At 41.3% G+C, this 19644-nt stretch overlaps 1 protein-coding gene across 19 annotated transcripts in view; it reads left to right on the forward strand.

Moving 5' to 3' along the window:
• The first annotated feature begins 114 nt into the window (after positions 1-114).
• DEPDC5 (DEP domain containing 5, GATOR1 subcomplex subunit) overlaps positions 115-19644 on the forward strand; it is a 48207-nt gene continuing 28677 nt past the window's right edge. For 8 of the 19 annotated variants that reach the window (XM_049804898.1, XM_049804899.1, XM_049804896.1 and 5 more), the window contains exons 1-23: positions 193-891; positions 1669-1786; positions 2532-2619; positions 3336-3382; positions 3878-3963; positions 4750-4833; positions 5517-5566; positions 6102-6171; positions 6519-6597; positions 7540-7601; positions 9027-9096; positions 9510-9582; positions 10320-10423; positions 10751-10825; positions 11645-11779; positions 12263-12324; positions 12426-12499; positions 13673-13742; positions 14263-14299; positions 15036-15156; positions 16223-16446; positions 18024-18227; positions 18750-18885. In XM_049804898.1, the coding sequence (XP_049660855.1) occupies positions 1729-1786; positions 2532-2619; positions 3336-3382; positions 3878-3963; positions 4750-4833; positions 5517-5566; positions 6102-6171; positions 6519-6597; positions 7540-7601; positions 9027-9096; positions 9510-9582; positions 10320-10423; positions 10751-10825; positions 11645-11779; positions 12263-12324; positions 12426-12499; positions 13673-13742; positions 14263-14299; positions 15036-15156; positions 16223-16446; positions 18024-18227; positions 18750-18885 (2009 nt within the window). In that variant the 5' untranslated portion in view covers positions 193-891; positions 1669-1728. Of the gene's footprint in view, positions 892-1668; positions 1787-2531; positions 2620-3335; positions 3383-3877; positions 3964-4749; positions 4834-5516; positions 5567-6101; positions 6172-6518; positions 6598-7539; positions 7602-9026; positions 9097-9509; positions 9583-10319; positions 10424-10750; positions 10826-11644; positions 11780-12262; positions 12325-12425; positions 12500-13672; positions 13743-14262; positions 14300-15035; positions 15157-16222; positions 16447-18023; positions 18228-18749; positions 18886-19644 lie in introns of all 19 variants that reach the window. The other 11 variants (XM_049804895.1, XM_049804900.1, XM_049804897.1 and 8 more) reach the window with 8 other exon arrangements.

The raw sequence follows: 19644 nt of genomic DNA on the forward strand, positions 1-19644 counted from the left end.
GGCCGCGCCGCTTCGCCCCGCCCCGCCCCGCCCCCCGTCCCTCAGCAGGGGACCCGCCCACCGTGACCGCCAATCCGAAAGGGGTTGGCCCGGCCCGCTCCTTCTCACGTGACGCGCGCCCCGTGCTGGCCCCTTGACGGCCCCCGGATGCGGAAGTAGCGAGTGGTCGCCCGTAGGTGGGAGGGAGGGAGGGAGAGGGGGGGTGGAAATCTCGTCGGGACGGTGCCGCTGAGGTCGGTCGCCGGCGAGAGACACGGGACCGGGAGGTTAGGGTCCCCGCTGCTCGTTCCGCGGCCGACTGTAAGGGGTGGGGTCGCGCTCGGGCTCTGCCGCAGGAAAGCCGGCCCTGGCGGCGCTGCTCCCCGCGGCTGGCTCAGTCCCGCGGCGGCACGGAGCGTCCGAGCTCCCTCCGCGCACCCCCACCCCCACCCCGCTTCTCCTCCGCCGACCTTCCCCTGGGGTTGCCGGGGCTCTGGCGCGCTGCTCGCTCTGCGGTACCGCATCCACGGAGGGTAGGGGGCCCCGCCGGGCCCCGCCGCTAGGAGCTGCTTCGGGGGGGGGAACTCGGGCCCCTCGCTTTACTCCTCTAACTCATTTTATAAATGTGCAACTGAAGAAACGCAGGCGTTTCCATAGCAGGGTTAGCGAGCGTGAGAGCTGGCTGGGAAGGCAGCGGGTTTATTCGGTCTCCCCGTTCCCCCCGTGCGGGGCAGTACGCTGCCGGCCCTGCTTCCCCGCGCCGTCCTCGGTGCGAGTCCTGCCGTCGGACGCTGCAGCCGAGTGTCTGATCCTTCCAGACCCACGTCAATCCCAAGTTGGAAGGTTTTACAGAGTTTGTTTTCACAAACTTCGGATGTGCGTGGTTTTTTCCCACCATGCCTTTGTAACTCGGTAATTGAATCGGCTTTCTGAAGAGCGCATCTGCAAGCTTAATACTTTAGCATTGTTGAAAGGCGTGCTTCTAAGTTCCTCTGAGTTTTCATTTGCTGTAAGAGTACAGTTATGATTAGAAGAGCTTGTATTTAATTTAATAACGTGGCTATAGTTTTATGAAGAAAACCTTATTCCTACTGATAATTTCCAGTTGAAATGCACTTTTAAAAAGAGTATATCGTAAAACTAAAGGTCTTCCTTTGAAATATGCTTTATGTTAAATGAAAGTGGCAGGAAGAAAAAAATGATGCACTTAAAGTAATGCACACCGGTACCTGCGGTGTTTGCTTGGCCCTGTACCTCTGTACCGCTGCCCTCTGCTGGGTACAGCTCTGCTGCGCTGCTGTGAAATCAGCCCGGTTGTGGATTCCAGCATCTTTGGGAGACGGGAAAAACATGTGAAAGGGATGGAATGACAAAATCAGGAGATACAGTTGGCAGTGGGCATAAGTCTGGGTATTTCTTTTAATGCGTTTAACACAAGGTACAGAGTTTATCCTTGAAATATGAAAGATGGGATTCTAGAGAGCGGTACTAGCTCTCTGACAGGAGGCTGGTAGAAGCGGTTGTTACTAAACTTTTAGTCTGATGTTTATTAAACTTCATAACGTGTATGCCTTTCAGGGGTGGCGTTCTTGGCTATGGGGTGGTACGACATTCTTTGTTCACGCATAGAGTGTAAAGAATGGTTTTGTGATAACGAGAGATCTGTGTTTACTTTCATTTCTGTATTAGATATGCAAGATGTCTTCAACTGTTTTTACTCAAAGCAGCTGAGAAGAACTGCAATTCAAGATGAGAACTAACAAGGTGTACAAGCTCGTCATACATAAGAAGGGTTTTGGAGGCAGTGGTCAGTATCTCCTGGTTCCTAACAGTGAGACTAGCACTCTCTTACTTAACTGAAAGCAATTAACTGATTTATTGATCTTTTTAACAAAACAGTGAAGGTGGAACTTTGATATAATAAGCAGTATTACCAGCCAGAGTTTGGAAAGCTCTTTTTTAAAAGCAAGGTACAGCAGAATGAAACTGCATTTGTCGGAGCAGAACGAGATTGCACCCATAAAATAAAATTGCTTTATTCTACCTCTTCCCCTTTGGTTGCATTGCTTTTCTTTTAAACTTGTCTTTCAGTCACCCTAGTAAGTGACAGACGTGTCAGTGACTTATGACTGTGTGTAGGTGTGTTTCTGTGTACTAAGAACAATGTCACTTATTTGATTGCTCCCTACTTCTAGACTTACAGCATGTTAATGAATCTTGTTAAGATTCTGTAGCTATCTACTTTCCTGGTGGCGTTTCTTATATGAAAAATAGACTATGATTCTGCCTGCCTAATTAAGGCACGCTCTTTTGCTGAACAAATCTTTTGTGAAAGTTCTGTGATTTGAAAGAGACGTTTTCCCCACAAGAGCGGCCAGACTGAAGTGGCTGGATAGGGGCAGTGTCATGTAGTGAATACAATACATTGCTGACATGTTAATCCTGGGCTAGTGTATTTATGTAGAGTAAGCTATTGCATACGAACATGCAGGCATCTGTGTTTGGTATATATCTGTTCACTGCAGTTTTCCTCATTCATTTATGTCTTGTAGATGATGAACTGGTGGTAAATCCTAAAGTATTTCTTCAAATCAAGTTGGGAGATGTTGTGGAAATTGCACATCCCAATGATGAATACAGGTGAATTCTTGTTTTTGCTGATACCTGTCAGGTGTGGTTAGAGTACTGAAAGGGCATGCTGATGTGCAGCGGCTTCCAGAGCAAGAGGCTCTTAGAGCTGATATACCTTTGCTTCAAGATGCTGCCATGGTTTTTTTTCTGCCTGAAGAAAAGTAAAGGGGATAACTATAGCAGGAGCTTTTCCTTAAAGTTTATGGAATTGTTTGTGTTTGTTGTTAGTTTGCTGACCTTTCATAGGGCAAGTAGCACCTGAACATAGAATCTACAATGTCTTTATCTTCTTCATTGAGCTGCTTTTACCTGATGAGATTATTCTTCTGTCCTGTAGTATATCTTAGGCAAAATGAAAACTTCCTGGTCAGCTATAAAAACGTAAATGTTCTTATATGAAGCTGTTCATCCTGCAGCCTGTATCTGAAAAGTACCAGTGTACTTGTATGAGGTTCTGAGAAGTTCCTGTGTGACATACTTTCCCATTTAGAGTATCATATTCACCTAAAGAGTAACTTATAATAGGTGTAAAGAACAAGACAGGTGTAAAGAACAAGACAGGGTGACAAGCAGGGAGGATGATGTATGAAACTTTCTAGAAAAAATTAATGTTTCTCTTAGCTTATCCCATGCTCCATGTTAGTAAACAGTTTTGAGAGGGTGATTTACCAGAGTAGACTGTTGGTATCTTACCTTGTCTATCTTTTTTCTTTTTCACATGCTAGTCCCCTGCTTCTACAAGTGAAGTCACTTAAGGAAGATTTGCAGAAAGGTAAAACTCTAGACTCGTAGTATGCATAGTAAAATCATAGACAAAGATTATGTGATTGGGCTGTACCTGTGCTTGACTAACGTGTGTATTTTACCTTTGTAAGAAAATCAATGCTTTGTGTATTTAGGAAAGGAAAGATTATAATTTTATCAGAAGGTGAATAGCCAATTAAAAATCTGCTTTTGATTTAGTAATGTGGAGTATAATTTAAACAAAATTGGCTTTTTAGCCTTAATTTTTTGTTTCTGCATTCTCTGACTAGCTTTGTATCTTTCCTTCTTCCAAGAATTAATTCAGCCTAAACTTTGAGTTTATCTTGCCTGCTTTCATTTTAATGACTCTTGAATTGGGCCGTAGCTGAAGGAAGCTGTTGTCTCTTGCTGAGGCCCTAAGTGTTTAATGACAGTCTCACTGTATTGCTTTTGTATTTGTAAACCACTTGAAACTTTTGGGGGATGTTCACTTCTCTGTTGTCCTTTCTCATTTTTGTGGCAGAAACTATAAGTGTGGATCAGACAGTCGCACAAGTATTCCGGCTGCGGCCATACCAGGATGTCCATGTGAATGTTGTTGACCCAAAGGTGTGTGGCTTTGCAACTTTTTTCCATCTGTCCCTCACTTAGCTCAAATCAGAGCCATGTGAATTTCCATCTACAGTAGTACTGGAAAAAAAGGCCTTTATTTTTTATTGAAATGTATTTAGCCTTCTTTCCTAAGAAAATGAGGCTTGGGCAATTGAACTGCTTGTTTGTTTGTTATGTGTCTCTTTCTTCTCTCCCTACCATCCCTGCTCTCTTTTTGAAGTCTGTGGACTAGCTTCAACACAGCTTGATAGACATTTAGAAGTTTCAAATGTCTTTAAATTCCAGAAATTCAGGATAACCAGGCAGAGTAAACAGTAAGTGGCCTAGCCAAAAGAAGAGCCATGGTGTGGATTTGCATTATTCGACACCAGAGAGGCATATCTTGTAAATGTCCCAGCTATCAAAAGAGCTTCAGTCAGAGCTTACATTCAGCACAAGACAAAAATCTGCAGGAAATGAGGCTTCCGTAACGTCATGAACAATGGAAATAATTTGTTTTACTTGTGCTTCCAATCTGCACTGAGACTTGTAGTGCAGATTGTATCCTTGGGCTTTTTCTGGTCACGTTGTGCAGTGTCTTGCAGCTCACAGTAGTTCCAGGTACTCCTGCAACTTTGGCAGTTATTCTGACGTGACTTCCCTTTTCTCTTGCATCCGTTAGGAGAATTGACTTGCTTTAGAACGGCCCTCCCTGTAACATTTGGTTCTTACTGGAACAGATTGAAGGGTGCTACTTAGAAACAACCAGTAAAATCTAAGCACTGTTTTTCTTCTGTTTCCCAGGAGGTGACCTTGGACTTGGTGGAGCTGACTTTTAAAGATCAGTATATTGGGCGTGGGGATATGTGGCGACTGAAGAAAAGTTTGGTAAGGCCTCTGCTGTCCTCATGTATAGGATGGAGATTACCTACCTTTTTCTTTGCTTGCTGTAAAAGAAAATAAGTGTTTTACAAAATACAGAAAACTGAGGACAAGACCACTATCAGCAGCTCCTGAGGAACTTACGCTGTAAATGGTACATCAGGGTACCATTCTCTAAATGGATGTAAATGTGTTACAGAAAAAATTAATCCCATCACTTCCTACTCCATTGCCATAAAGTTAATTACTGCCTTGGGCACTGAAAATGCTGTTGAGAGGTGTTTTTTTTCTTATGTTCCAAATTCTAATGATTTACTACATTTGGTAGGAATTGAATCCAAATATTTTTCAAGTAGAAGTATGCTAAAGTGTGTCCTCTCCAATAGCCCCACTTAATAAGCAACTAGTAGAATATTTTGTTTCTGTATCTCTGAAGTGCAGTCTTTGGCTCTTCTAAGTGCAGTGAATTAGACAAGTGAACCCAATAAAAGTTCATATGTATTAAAAACTATTTTCTGTTGTCTGTTGCAGAGGTTCTGTAGGCTGGGATAGTAGTAGTAAATATGCTAAGTGGTTTTCATGATTTTATGGCGGAAGTCAGGTGTTTGAGCTTGAATTTTTTTTGTGTAAATTGGTCTGCTCACTCTGAGCCTACTGTTCTTTTAACACCTGTAACTATTCTTTCTTAGGTCAGCACATGCGCATATGTCACCCAAAAAGTTGAATTTGCAGGTATCAGGTCAGTGCCTCCTCTGAGGGCTTACTGTTACTTATGACTTTAGATTAATGGGTCCAGAGTATCCAACTGGAGTATCTACTCTGAAAAATTCTTCATGTTTTATTGTTCTCTTACTCTTATACAGATGTCTTGTCTGCACCATGAGGTGGGGGAAGGTTTCTATCTGATTTGGGGTGGAAGAAACTAATAGTAGGACAGCCAGCCACACTTGTTGCCTCTGATGAATGCCAAATAATTTTCCTTTTACCTCTTATAATATTTTGCCCCTTCCTAAGATGTATTAATAGCTCAGATGAGGGTTACTTCAGTTACTGTTGAGATGACAAAGGGACAAGGAACTGTGCAGATGCAGAGCGAAATGGCTGTTCGGTATCTTTTGGATTAAAGATCGGGTATTAACCAAATAAACTTTTACTCTGTCTTGAAGTCATCCTTGAACGCAGATTTTGGTACATCCCTTATTTGCTCAAATACTGATTCTCTAATCTTCATATTCACTCTGGTTAACAAATTTTCTGCACTCCTTTTCTTCCAGGGCGCAGGCAGGTGAACTGTGGGTAAAGAGTGAGAAAGTCACTTGTGGATACATCAGTGAGGACACTCGGGTAAGATTTCAGGGAGCAGAGGAAAGGAAGTTTTTTCACTTCCTTTCCTTGTTGGGTTTCTTGTACTTCTCTCTTGCTTGCAGATTTGTATGGATCGTCTGAATTGGATGTATTGTAAGGTGAAGAATGGTAATAAATTCAGGAGAATGAATGATTAGTAAAGTTTAACTCTTCTGCGCTGGCAGCGCTAGGAATTACTCAGGCTGTTGAACTGCCAGCTTGTTAGAGGGTAAATTCCCTATGATGCAGTGGGCACAGTCATAAAAGTTGCTCTGTAGTTAACTTCTGCATTTGGCCCTTTTAGTGAATGTACCTTGTTTTAAATAAGATCTTTCATTCCTTTGCAGGTAGTCTTCCGCTCCACTTCTGCCATGGTTTATATTTTTATCCAGATGAGCTGTGAAATGTGGGATTTTGATATTTATGGTATGTAGGTAACTGACCTCCCTGATTGTGAATGTGGATGGCAGCAGCTATCCTTTCTGCCCCTACCGGAAAAATGCCACAACTATTTATTTCTGCCACTACTAGGAAGCTAAAATATCCTGCCTTTGGCCTATGCAGTGCTCCGAGGTGCACTGTGGTGCATTATTAGATCCTTATTTGCTTTTCTGTCACCTGGGTATTCCATAATTTTCCTGTCCCTACTGTAGGGCCTGGGTACTGTTAGCTCAGTGACAAAATCAAGTGGGACAACTGACTATGAACCTTGGAAAGGTTTTCTGTGGATATGAACGTGTTTGGTGATGAGGGCAGGTGCAAGCCTGTGTGAATCCTGAAACCAGAAATGTATGGAAGTCCTGTGCAAAGACGACCTTGATATTTTAGATTTCTCTTGACTTTGGCTTAGCGAGGAAGCAAAAACCCTGCCTTAGCCCTTGTAGAGTCAGCTAGAAGTATTAAAACTGTAGGCATTAAGAATGAGTCACTTATCTGTGTCACTGTCTTTTTTTTTTTTTCTTTTTTTTTTTTCTGGCTTAATTCTTTAGCAAACCTCTTACCACTTCCTTTGACCATGTGTTTGGGCATATGCAACTGGGCAACTATTCAAAACTGAGCAGGGAATCAGTTGTGCATACTATGCCTAAAAGATAGTACAGATGCTTTCCCAGCATGCTGCGTATGTTTTGGAAAAATGAATTTAAAGGTCGGATTCTTTTGACGTGAAGAGTCTTGTTTACATCCTCTGAAACATAGTCACGCTTTTTAATCTTTTTATCATCTTTGCTTTAGTGATCTTAGCATTCCTTATGCATACAGCTGCTCTGATTCTAATAAAAATAATTGTCCTACAATCTCAGGGTTAAATATACCCCATAGTTGAAGTAACTGCTGTTATTTGATGCTTTGGAGATGTTTACTTTGCAGGGGACCTATACTTTGAGAAAGCTGTGAATGGTTTCCTTGCTGACCTCTTCACAAAATGGAAGGTAAATAGCTGATTGAATTCATCCTGTTCTGAAAGAGCAAGTCAATGCCATCTTAATGAGCCCACTGATATGCCAGTTTGAGGAAGACCCAGGTTGTGTCAGGCAGTGCTAAGATTTACAGGACTATGAGAGGTGGCTCCTGGGCATGAAAAGAGTGGTTACTGCAGGTCTGCATTAAATCATACATGTGCCGAGTGACCCCAGTACTGATCTGTTGTATCTGCTGTGTTTGTATCATGCAATTTGTTTGTGTGGAGGCTTTGACTGCACTAAAGTCACTAAATGTGTGATATAGTTGTTTGTGCTTGTGCAGTAATGCACAAGTCTGGTTTACACAATTTTATTTGTTCTGGGACTAGGTTCTGAATATTTCCCTGGTACAGTGTGTATGTAATCTGTTTAGTGCTGCAGTCTTATAGCATGAGGGGTTCCAGGTTGTAGCATGTGGGCCACTGATGATGTGCAGTGTTCTTGGAAGCGAATTGCTTCAAAAACAAAGCCTTACTACCTCTTACAGCTGAACAACCCAGAGCTGTCTCCTGACTCAGTGCATGATCTGGCTCAGAGCCAGGTTGACTGTTGTTAGCAGTCCTGCAGCAGACTTCCACTGACTTGAGAGAACCATATCAGTACTCAAAAAAAGGCATATATAAATTCTGCAACCTCAGTTGAAAGAAGAGCTAGACAAGGCAAAAGAGTCTGAAATCCTAAATGTGTAACATCTATGCATAGTGCAGCTCATGATGGTCCTGAATGTTAAGGAGAGCAGGAGCGTGCCCAACAGATTTGTCTCATTTTCATTGTGCTTTTCGTTCCTTGGAGAGTTATTAGGAGCCCTGCATGACATGTCTGTAAAATGCGTGTTTTGCTTTTAGTACTACTATTAAATGTTGAATATGGACCTGAGTGATGCCAAGGCTCACAGGGCTTTTCAAGCTTTTCCTTTCAAGGGGATGGCCAGTGGGCTCTTTACAGCTTAATTCCATTGCATGCATTAGCACTGTAACTGTTTAGTGAAGTTTTAATGTCTCTGGAATTGTTAGGGGCATCTCTCTAAACGGAAGCAAGTAAGAATATCAAATTGCCATGAGTATGTATAAAGAAATTAAGTGAACTATTTTTTAAACAAAAATGTCATGTCTTGGCAACTACAGAGAGGAGTTTCTTTAGAGACTGGTGGAGAGTGCTCCTATTAAAAGTGATATAGCCTAGAAGCACAGAATCTACAAGACAGACCATTGTGTTATTTCATAGAGGCACATGCAGCACTCATGGAGGTATATTGATACAGCAGTCTGCCTTTTTCTAGTTACCTTTGGCCCTAGGTGTGAGGGGAAGGAGGGTGTTACCATATGTGTATATACACGGTTTTTTACTGAATGTGACGCTTAAGGTTTTCTTTTTTCATCTGTTTTTCCTGGACAGGAGAAGAATTGCAGCCATGAAGTGACAGTGGTTCTATTTTCTAGAACATTTTATGAAGCAAAATCTATAGGTATGTAAATTCTGTATTTTCATGTTTCTGTTTTTAAACCCATCTCCTTCTCTCTTTAAAGTTGGTCACAGGTTGCCAGTGACTTTCCCCGCCCCCCCCCCTTTTTTTTTTTTTTTAATGCCCATGTCCAGGGTATTCCCTACCAAGCACAGTGGATACACAGCCATTCTTATGAAAGTACTGCAATGAAAACCTTATGTAGAAGAATATATGGCAAATTTTCCTCATCATACTCAAGCTGTCATATTGGTTTAAAAGCAGTTTTAATATTGTGTAGGAGATCTGATATTTCTCAAAGTGGTTTTGTTGTTTGGTTTGGTTTTTTTAAATGGAAATAATAGCTTCTTACTAGAAAAGATGAGTCATTTCTATACAAAAGCATAGGATAATACGTGCTTTTGCTTCTGTTTCAGATGAGTTTCCTGAATCACATCGTGCGTCAATTCGGCAGGATCATGAGGGAAGATTTTATGAAGATTTTTACAAGTATGTCTTCCTCCCAGTTCTTTTACCTCTTGTCCTACAGTATATGTGCAACCCATGTGGAGAATATCATGTTAGTTACTGTAGGACCTTGCAAAGAACTAAGACAGTGAAAAACATCTATGTCTGAAATTGGCAGCAAATTGATGAGCAGTCCCCATTCCATCAGTGAGTCCACACCCATATTTGCTAAGTCAGTCTTCCGTGTGCATGTGAATATTGTGTTGTCTGTGCTCTACTGGAATTGTCAGTAAACTTAAAAGTTCTGTAGTGCTGGGAGTGTTTTTGCATAAGGCTTGGCTATTTTTCAGATCTTTACATTCCTGAGTAGTTGAAGAACAGATGGTGCCATTGCTGAAACCAGAAGTGTTTGCAGTTAGGTACTGGAGCTGTTTGGCTGATGGTCACAACAGATGAAGCTGTTGAAGCTGTCATGTGATTCTAAACTTGGACTGGTTAGCAATCCTACTGCTTTGCAGAACAGTGATGCTAGTTGATACAGAAAGCTGATCACCCATTTAGAAGTGAGAAATTATTCTGGCTGGGCATGTGCCCAGCTTTGTGTGTACATCTACACCTTAGTGATTGCTGCAAGTAGGCAGTAATTCTAATGTGCTGCCTAGCAGAAGAAAGAGACACTCGCCTTTTTGTGCTTTCCTTTTTCTATAGTTTGTTCATTCTTTCTCACTTCCTCTTCATAGCTTTCTTTCATGATCTTCATTAACTTGTGCTCTTTATAGAGTTGTAGTTCAGAATGAGAGACGGGAAGAGTGGACCTCATTGCTTGTGACCATTAAAAAGCTTTTCATCCAGTATCCTGTGTTAGTACGACTAGAGCAAGCAGGTACAAGAATCCTCCTTTCCCAGGCTTTTACCCTTTCTCTCTCTCTCTCTCTCTCTCGTCTCTAAACTCTCTAGTTTCAGTTGGAGTCTGGTATTGTACTACTTAGTGCTCTCCTGGCTCAGCTATTTTGCTTTCTGTGAGATACACCAATACCAATTTTACCTGTAATTTGTTGGAGTGATGGGATTTACTACAAATGCAGTTTTATTTTGGTTTGTTTGGGGGTTTTGTTTGTTTTGTTTTGTTTTTCTTTTAATTTTTTTTTAAAAGCTAGTCTATACAGAAGTGATAATTTTTTCTTTTTTTTCCTTCTGAACACCTGTCCAGAGGGCTTCCCTCCAGGTTACAATTCTACCTCAGCACAAGGGAACTACCTGGAGGCCATAAATCTTTCATTCAATGGTAAGTTATGAACAATGGGTAAAAATACACAGGGGAAGAACCATTAAAGCAGCTGCCAATAAATGGGTGTTGACTTCTGTTGCCTGTTAACATTGTGAAGAGGAGGGGAATATTAGGTGGTTAAGTTATCATTTTCAGCCTCAAAAGAATTGGCTTGTGTGTCTCTGGAAAACCAGTGGCTCTCAAATAACTGACTATTGGGTATTTCAGGCCTCAGGAACCATTTACAGGGCCTTCTCAGGATGAAACTTTTTCTTCCAGCTGTGTATTTGTATGAGAACCTCTTGGTATACAAGTTGAAACTTTAAATTATGGAAGCATTTCAAAATCAGGTTGGATCAAACATGATTTAGGTGAACCTGATCCATCTTTTTTTAGCAGGGAGATGGATTTGATGGGCTGGAAGGGCTCTCCAAAGATATACTTTTTGTGATTCTGTACATCAGATGTTGTTCAGTCACCTTAATGGCTCCCATAAGAGGGAGCACAGGATGTTATTTAAATGATTAGTAATGGACTTTACCTTGTTGGGTTTTTTTTTTTGAGATGTTATAAAGGAAACACTAAGAATATGAGAAAAAATATTCCTTTTTATGTATCTATTTCCCATCTTCTGTTCTGCCCTAACTCCTCTCTCTCCTGTAGCTTTATTAACATTTATTGGTTGGACAAGGCTATATACAAGCCCTCTCATGCTTGCATGTGCTTTGTGGAAGCTTGTTTAATGCCACTGTTAACAGTTACTTCCTTTGCTCTGAAAAAAACCCAACCATCCAGCATCTTTTTTCTTTTAAAGTATTCCCTAATTCTTTCTCTTAGTGTTTGACAAGCATTACATAAACCGGAACTTTGATCGGACTGGCCAGATGTCTGTGGTTATCACACCAGGTGTGGGTGTATTTGAAGTTGATCGACTCCTTATGATTCTAACCAAACAGCGGATGATAGACAATGGTAAATAACTAGTAATACTGTGTAATCTTTATCAAGGCAAACAGATATATTTGGAAAAGCTCTAGCCTTTCCTTGCTATGAAAAAGTATCTGTTGTGACTTGTGTACTCTGGGAAGAGGGGTTACAGCTGGGAGACTTGTGTCTGCACTTCATATTGAAATGGGCAGATTTTTGGAGACCTTAGAGGCATTTAATTTCTTTTGTTTGTAATACAGAACTTCATCTGTCCATGCAGACCTTTCCCTTAAAGGATAATCTTGCATGACTTGCATTTGTTTAGAAGAAACATTTCTTATAACCCCACTGGCACTGTTGGTTTGTAACCATACCATGGGACTGTTAACTACCATTTTCAATATAATTACATCTTAAAATCTGGTATGAATACAAGTTGGGCCTTCAGATCAAGTTGATGATCTGTTTTGGCTTAGTATATCAGTCCTGCTTGGTACATAGCTGAACTCTACTCTTCTTTCTTTACAGGGATAGGTGTGGACTTGGTGTGCATGGGAGAACAACCACTGCATGCTGTACCACTCTTTAAGGTAATGCATGCTTCTTTTCCCTTCTCTCTACTCCTGCTAGAAATGTTACTGATTTTGTGACTAGCTAGACACAACTAGTTGCTTCTGAATTACTCTTACAGCTCCATAATCGCTGTGGACCTGGCGACTCCAGGTTGGGTGATGACTACAATATTCCACACTGGATAAACCATAGGTAGGTGAACTCTATCAACCTTTGCTAAACACTTCTGCTTTGTAATCTGTTGAATTCTATTCTTTCATTGTTTATTTCCTCTGCTCTCATTGTGAAGCAAAGACATGTATTACAATAGTCTTGCAGGATTAGGAATGTTCTTGCAGAACTCTGGGCATTAATGCAACATGTCAGATATGATAGGCAATTTGCAGAGGAAAAGGTCTTGATCTTAAGTTCTCTTTCCAGCTAACTTTGTTCTAGCCTTTAGCTGTGTTGGAAGGAAGTTGGGAAGCTAAACAAAAAATACAATCACTTCAACTAGATTGGTTATTAGTAAAACCAAATACATCTCAAATGGAGAGTTACAGGTAGAGAAAATGTGGATAACATGGATAAATGTTAGTTGCAGGAAACACTGAGGCTCAGTGTTACACTGCTTCACTCTAAGACGTGATAGATTTCCTTTCTGCTTTCTGGTAAACATTCTGTGCCGTAATACATTCTCTTCTTTCCCTACACATAGAGATCAGGGGTCAGGATGAAAACTACCACTTCCTCTTCAGTTCTTGTTCTGCTGTCGGGTTATTTTTTTCTCTCTTTTAATACCTCCTTCTATCTGCATGCATTAATTGACTGTCCTGACCAATTAGCATTTATGGGTTTCTTATACCCAGTATTTTTGAGTGGCTGGAAGGCATCTGGTCTTTGCCATAGATGAAAAAGGTGTTTGAAGGCTTATAATAAGGCAGGATTTGAAAGATTCAGATAACAAGAAACAGATCTTAATGACTAAATTATTTCAAATGGGAGGAGGTCTGTAGTTTTCAAGTAGCTGATCCGAGTCGTCATTGTCATGTAAATTAGGGAGAGAGTCATGTAAAATGCACAGTATGTATAGACAGTGAAAGTGGATACCTTTCTGTAGAAAGTAGAAGTGAATGGGGGAATGCAGATGTAACCATATTAAGAGGTCCGGACTGAGGCTGTATGGGAATCAAAGGCTGGTCTTTAAGGAAAGAGTAGCTTCTCTCAAGTTAATAATTTGTCGGTGTTTTCCATATGTTGTCTTATGCAGAGGAATGTATCCCCTTTTCTCCGTCTAAGCTCAAATTCACAGGCTCTTTGCTGTGGAGCTAACCAGCTATGGTCAATTCTTAGAAGACAGCTGAGCCACCCTGTTTTTCCTTTCAGTTTCTACACATCCAAAAGCCAGCTCCTGTGTAATAGTTTCACTCCACGGATCAAGCTGGCAGGAAGGAAGGTAGGTATCTTTCTGATTTATCTTGTCAGATAGCTTTTCTCAGCCAAGCATCAGAATCTTTCTAGCAAGTATTCAAACAGCTGTAACCACGTATCTGTGTTAAGAGACAGTGAAAGCAAAGCTGTAGTAATTGTTGTAGGGATTGTGAATGAGGGTCTAGTTTGTAGGTCTTTCCTTTCTAGGATGAAACTAGGTGAGAAATGTTTTAGCCACCATAAAAATTAGAGTTTCATTCTGTAATGAAGAATGTCATGGAGAGGAAGAAAGGTGTTGACAAAGATGTGGTTTTTACACAGGTCTGTGACCCCTATTGGTATTTAATACTTATGAAGTGGTCTGGCTGCCTCACTGAGTCAGCAGGATAAACTTTAAGTCTGATGCTTGATCACACTGGGGAGTATTTCCTTAGAACATGCTGACTGTTCCCCCTCTCTCTGTCTTTTGTCTTGCTCTCTCTTTTTCTTTTTTCTCTTTTTTTTTTTTTTTTGTCACTTCACACTTCCTTTGTTGGACCTTCCAGCCACTGACTGAGAAAGCGAAAAATAACCGAGATGCCTGTAAGTAATTCTGTTCTGGAATGATCTATCCCACTGACTCCCAAACTAACAAACAGCTGTAGTAAGACAATGACATTTCAGTAAAAAACGTTACCGATGAGTTGTGGGAAGGGACAAAACCATTAGAAGCACATAGTCATTATCCAGGATGTTAATGTGCATATGTCAGTTGCCACCTTGGCAAATAACTAATACGGAGGGATGAGTTTCTGCCCTGGCTGCTTGTCACCTGGCTAGAGGAATAGATGGTGTCTGGCTGGTGTGCTAGCAGTACTGTTTGTGGGCGTAGGACAGGAGGGCATTCACTGGCTTGGGATGTTGTCAGTGCTATGGCCACAGAATTACAGTGGGAGATGCCTGCATTCTTCTAATACCACCTCGTTTCAGGAAGGTGTACGTTCTATAAGTGACTCTGTCCATTCTTTCAAAGGTGCTTTAAAATGTGCAGTTCCCTCATGAGGGAACTCGAGGGACCTGTTCATACGAGGATTGATTTGTTGATTATTAATTTAATGTCTTGGGTATATGGGGGACAGATATTGGGGCCTCAGCAACCCTGATTCAGTGGCACCAACTTTGATAATTGAGCTGCTCCAGCTGTTCTGCTTGTGAGACTTTTATGTGTGATTTCTTTTGGAATAGACGCTTTTCTTAGCAGTGAGAGTTGGATACTTCTAACTTGCAGATCTCAAACATTCTTGAAAGAGGTTCCAGTGTTATGTGACTTTTATTTCAGCATTAGGGGCTCCAAAAGACGCTGAGAATGCCCTACCTATCCAGGTAGATTATGATGGCTATGATGCCCAGGTGTTCAGACTGCCAGGCCCATCCAGAGCCCAGCGCTGTACTACTTTCAGGTAAGAGGCTTGTGAGCGTACCAGTTCTAGAGAAGCCATGTTGTTGGTTGATGCATAAAACGCTTTGAGAAATACAAGGAGAATTAAGCTCCACGTGCTTACAGTTGAACAAAAAGCTTTATCTGTAGCTAGTATTTATGGCTGGTTGTCTGGTATTTTACTTCTAAGATAGCGTGTGGCATCTAGGAAAAGGCATAAGTATACTTTTTCCTTACATCTTTAATTTCGTATGAAGTAGAATGAAGCTAGTCTTCCTTGCTAAGTTCCTAGCAGATTTTGCAAGCTGGATGAGAAAGTACTTGCACAATAGACTTGCACAGAGTTGTAGAAATAGTATTAGGTTGATGTACTGCTTAGTAACTGGTGCTGAACAGAGTGGTGGGGAATCTTCCCTGAAGATGATGGCTTTCTGAATGAGAGAAGAAACAGAGAAGCTGAGTGTGGGTTCTCAAATATTCCATAGTCTTTCATCTGAGAAGAAAGGCTAATTATTCTCTGGTCCTGGCCAAATTCATTGAACAACCTATAAATTTTAGTGCTTTTTCAGGAATATGGAATTGATTAATTTCTTATGAAGTATTTTTTTGCTTTCCTCCTTTCAGTAATATTGTCTAAATCTGAGGAAGCTGTGCATGTAGACTTGCTTTTTAATATGAGCAGCTTGTAGAAATCCATTCTGGAAGATGCCAGTACAGTTTAATGTAGTTAATAAGTTTCCCTATAGCTATGTGTTCCTAGCACTGTAGGCTTAGGTCTATTATCTTCTAGATCACATCAGTATTACTAACTTGGTGTGGTGTCTGTAGAATTGCATAAAGTCAAGCGTGCTCTTCTCACAGCTGTTGTGCTGGAAGCATTTTGATGTTCTGTTTTTCTACTGTACGATGCACAAAAGTATATAGTACCCACATAGTCAAAAAAATAGTGATAGCTTCCTTGTAGTCCTCTTCTTGAGTTCACCTATTGAGTACTGAGTCTCTTACATGACTTGGGCCTGTTCAAGCCCCTTGATAACCCAGGAATTAATCTCTTTTTCATATCACTGAACATATCTGTTTATTTTCAGCAGGTCTGTGAGGGAGAGAGAAAGTCGTACCAGAAAGAGCTCTAGTTCCTATGACGTCTCATGCAGCCCTTCTCTGCAGAGCCGCACGCTGCCCCCAGAGGAGGTGAGGAGCCAGGCTTCTGATGACAGCTCACTGGGCAAGATCTCCAACATCTTGATGATCCCACGGCCTCATCTGCACCAGTGTGAAGTCAGCAGCTCTTTGGGCTATACCAGCACCAGAGGTCAGCCTAAGGCAGATGGGAAAGTACCTTAGGTAGTGAGAGGGGAGAGAAAAGATGGAAGTTTGTGTTGGCCACTGCCAGGCCAGCCCAGGGGAGATGGTGCTTATATTAGCATGCATTGGTACACCTTTTCCGTAGCTTCAGCTACGGCTGGGTGTGTGTGTTCTCCCTTTGTTATCCTTGTCTAATTCCATTGCTTTTTTTTTTTTTTTTTTTTACTTGGCTTGTCCTAAATAGAAATGTCCTGACACTGATTTGCTCTTTTCCCTTGTCTATTGCCTTCTTTAATATTTGACTATTTTCCTGTGCCTGCCTGCAAATGTGGACATATACAAGTGACTTTTTATTATCCAGGTCACCTATAATCTGTCAAATGAGGATTGGCCTTAGTAACGAGCCCTGGGGGACCCTGCTTATAACTTGTCTCTATAGGGATTTGTTGTCATTAAGAGTCACTTTCTGGATCCTTCCTTTTGACGATGTACTACTGAGCTATCTTGGTGTGTTAGCAGTGCTGGCAGTCTCCTTCCAGTTTAATTTTGTTCTCAGACAGTAAGTGGTATCTTCTACAGGCCCAACTCATTCCTAGGTAAATTGTATTCCTCCTGCAATTGGTTGATCTTCTGTAAAATTCTGTCCTTGAAGGCTCTTTATGGGGTTTTTATGTCATGCTGTATGACACCTGATACCATATTCATCCTGTTACAGGAACTGGATTTACTGGTGTGGAACTGCTATCACACAGCGTACTTCACATTACATTTACCTTTCATGTTTTCTCCTGCTGTCAGTTAATATACACTATTTTTTTTGTATTTCTGTTACTCCTTTAGTTTGAAGGATAGCCTTGTGACCCAGCTGAAGGTGTGCAATTGGATGGGGATGTGTGTGGAATAGGACTGGTGGGGAGGGAAGAGTCAGAATAACTGAGGGTTTTCACATGTTCTAGTTGACAGTATAGAGTGGTAAATGAGACCCTTCTCTTTGGGATTTCTGTTTATTGAACAGAGCAATTGCTACTTAGTCATCTGGTTTATTTCTCTCTCCTATTTCTAAATGACTGCACTTTTCTACATTGAATAGTAGTGACTAACTGCTAGCTTGCTGAGATTGCGTCCCATGTCTTCTGGAAGTAATCCCTTATTTCAATGGTCAAATCTGAATGTTACAAAAAAGGCATATGTTGCTCAGTTGTAGCTTCTGCTATGTTTTTGCCTGTACATCTCCTGATGAACGAAACTCATCCTGAAGTTTCTGGTGTGTCAGTCTTTTGATTTCTCAGGAATTCTCAAAGCTCTGAATAATTCTTTATAGTTGACTTAGCAAGTGGTTTCTTTATGGCTTCATTTAGTATAACGTGACACAGTATACAGCAGTGCTGTAATGGCAGATGAAATAATACTCTCTTGTCTGGATTCTTGTTTATGTTGTAACTTGTTTTCAGCTTCTCTCCCTGCCTACTCCTCAGCTCTCCTTATTCCCACTTACCCTGAGGAATCGTTATATCCCTAAGCAATTAATTCTCTTTTGCTTGGCTTCCGCGTGATCTCATGCTGACTTTAAGTTGTGTTTTCTAGATGTCCTTGAGAACATGCTGGAGTCTCAGCAACGTGACTCCAGTGCCCCTGGGAGGTTCCATGTTGGCAGTGCAGAATCCATGCTGCACATTCGGCCTGGGGGATATACACCCCAGCGAGCACTGATAAACCCGTTTGCCCCATCTCGCATGCCCATGAAACTTACATCTAACAGGAGGCGCTGGATGCACACTTTTCCTGTGGGTAAGTCTGTTTCATAGCATGTTAGATTGGTGTTACTTTTTCCTTGTCCAAGCATTAACACAAGAGAACCAACGTGAACTCTCGTTTCTTAAAGTACTCTGCGCTGTAACAGAGGCTGAACAAAGTGTATAGGCTTGATAAATCAGAGATCCTTTTTTTTTTTTTTTGAAAATATTACCGTCTGTTGGCAAACTTGCAGCATCAGGTATTGTGGAACAATCTTACAGTAGATGGAGGCTGTTGAAGTGAATTGTAACACTAATTTGGGTTGACTTTCAGGTGCTGAATTGTTCTCATATTTGTTTAGTGCCTTGTAAGTAGGCCCTCCAAAATGTTTAGAAGAATATTCTGCTTCGCTGGCTTCAGAGAAGATGCCAGGGGTTCAAGTCTTTGAAGAGTTCATAAAGACGCTTTCTTAATTTCCATTAGTTAGCATTGCATATTTGTTGACAAAAGGAGGGTAGAAGCAACTGAGGAATCAATTCAGATGTGGTGAGTAATGATCAAACTGTAACTGTGCAGGTCCATCAGGAGAAGCTATCCAGATCCATCATCAAACCCGTCAGAATATGGCAGAAATGCAGGGCAACGGGCAGCAGGATTTGACGCATTCCTCTGCTGAGCTGCTGGAACTGGCTTACCACGAGGCAACTGGCAGGTGAGATCCTTAAGGTGAATCTGTGTAGACTTTGCATGAACATCCCTTTTCCTTAAAATTTTATATATGTTACAGTAAGGCAGCTACAGGTTGTGATCTTTAAGTTTAATAATATGCTGTATCAGTGCCACATATGCAATATATAGTTTTATTTTGAGATATAAAGCTCTTTTGGCAAGGCTGGAGATGGTTTACCTCCCCTAATTTGGTGAAGATGGTTGTTTATCACATAGGGCTTGCAGTGCGCATGCAATACAATGCATCATTCATGGAACTGTTCAAAATCACCTTACAAAAGCCTGTGTCTTTAAATCTTGACTTATTATCCCAGTAGCTGTGATGGTCATCCTGGAATAGAACATTTTTTAGTACAGGGCATAGCTTTGCCTCACAGTAACTGTTGAGCAATTTCAGTGCTATCCATTCGGTCCCGTCTTCCCCGTGCTGATAAGAAAAACAGCCATCATAAACATCAGGGATGGATGGATTGCAAATGAAAGTACCTGTGTTCGTAAACTCGTTTTCTTTCAAAAAACAGGCTTTGGTCAGTGTTGGGAGCTTACATTGATTGTTGGCTCCAAGAAGAGAAAAAGATCCCAGTGTTACTGGATGTGGCATAGTTGTGGGGAGGCTGTTTTTACAGTGAGAGAAGTTAGATCATTCACTTTACCTAGGCCATTTTTCAAGCTGCACAATTGTTCTCCAATCTCCAGATAGTCTTACCTTATCAGGTTTTTATCTGATTATTCTTATATTGAC

The sequence above is a fragment of the Accipiter gentilis genome, chromosome 7 (assembly GCF_929443795.1).
Source record: "Accipiter gentilis chromosome 7, bAccGen1.1, whole genome shotgun sequence".
NCBI classification, from domain to species: domain Eukaryota; kingdom Metazoa; phylum Chordata; class Aves; order Accipitriformes; family Accipitridae; genus Astur; species Astur gentilis.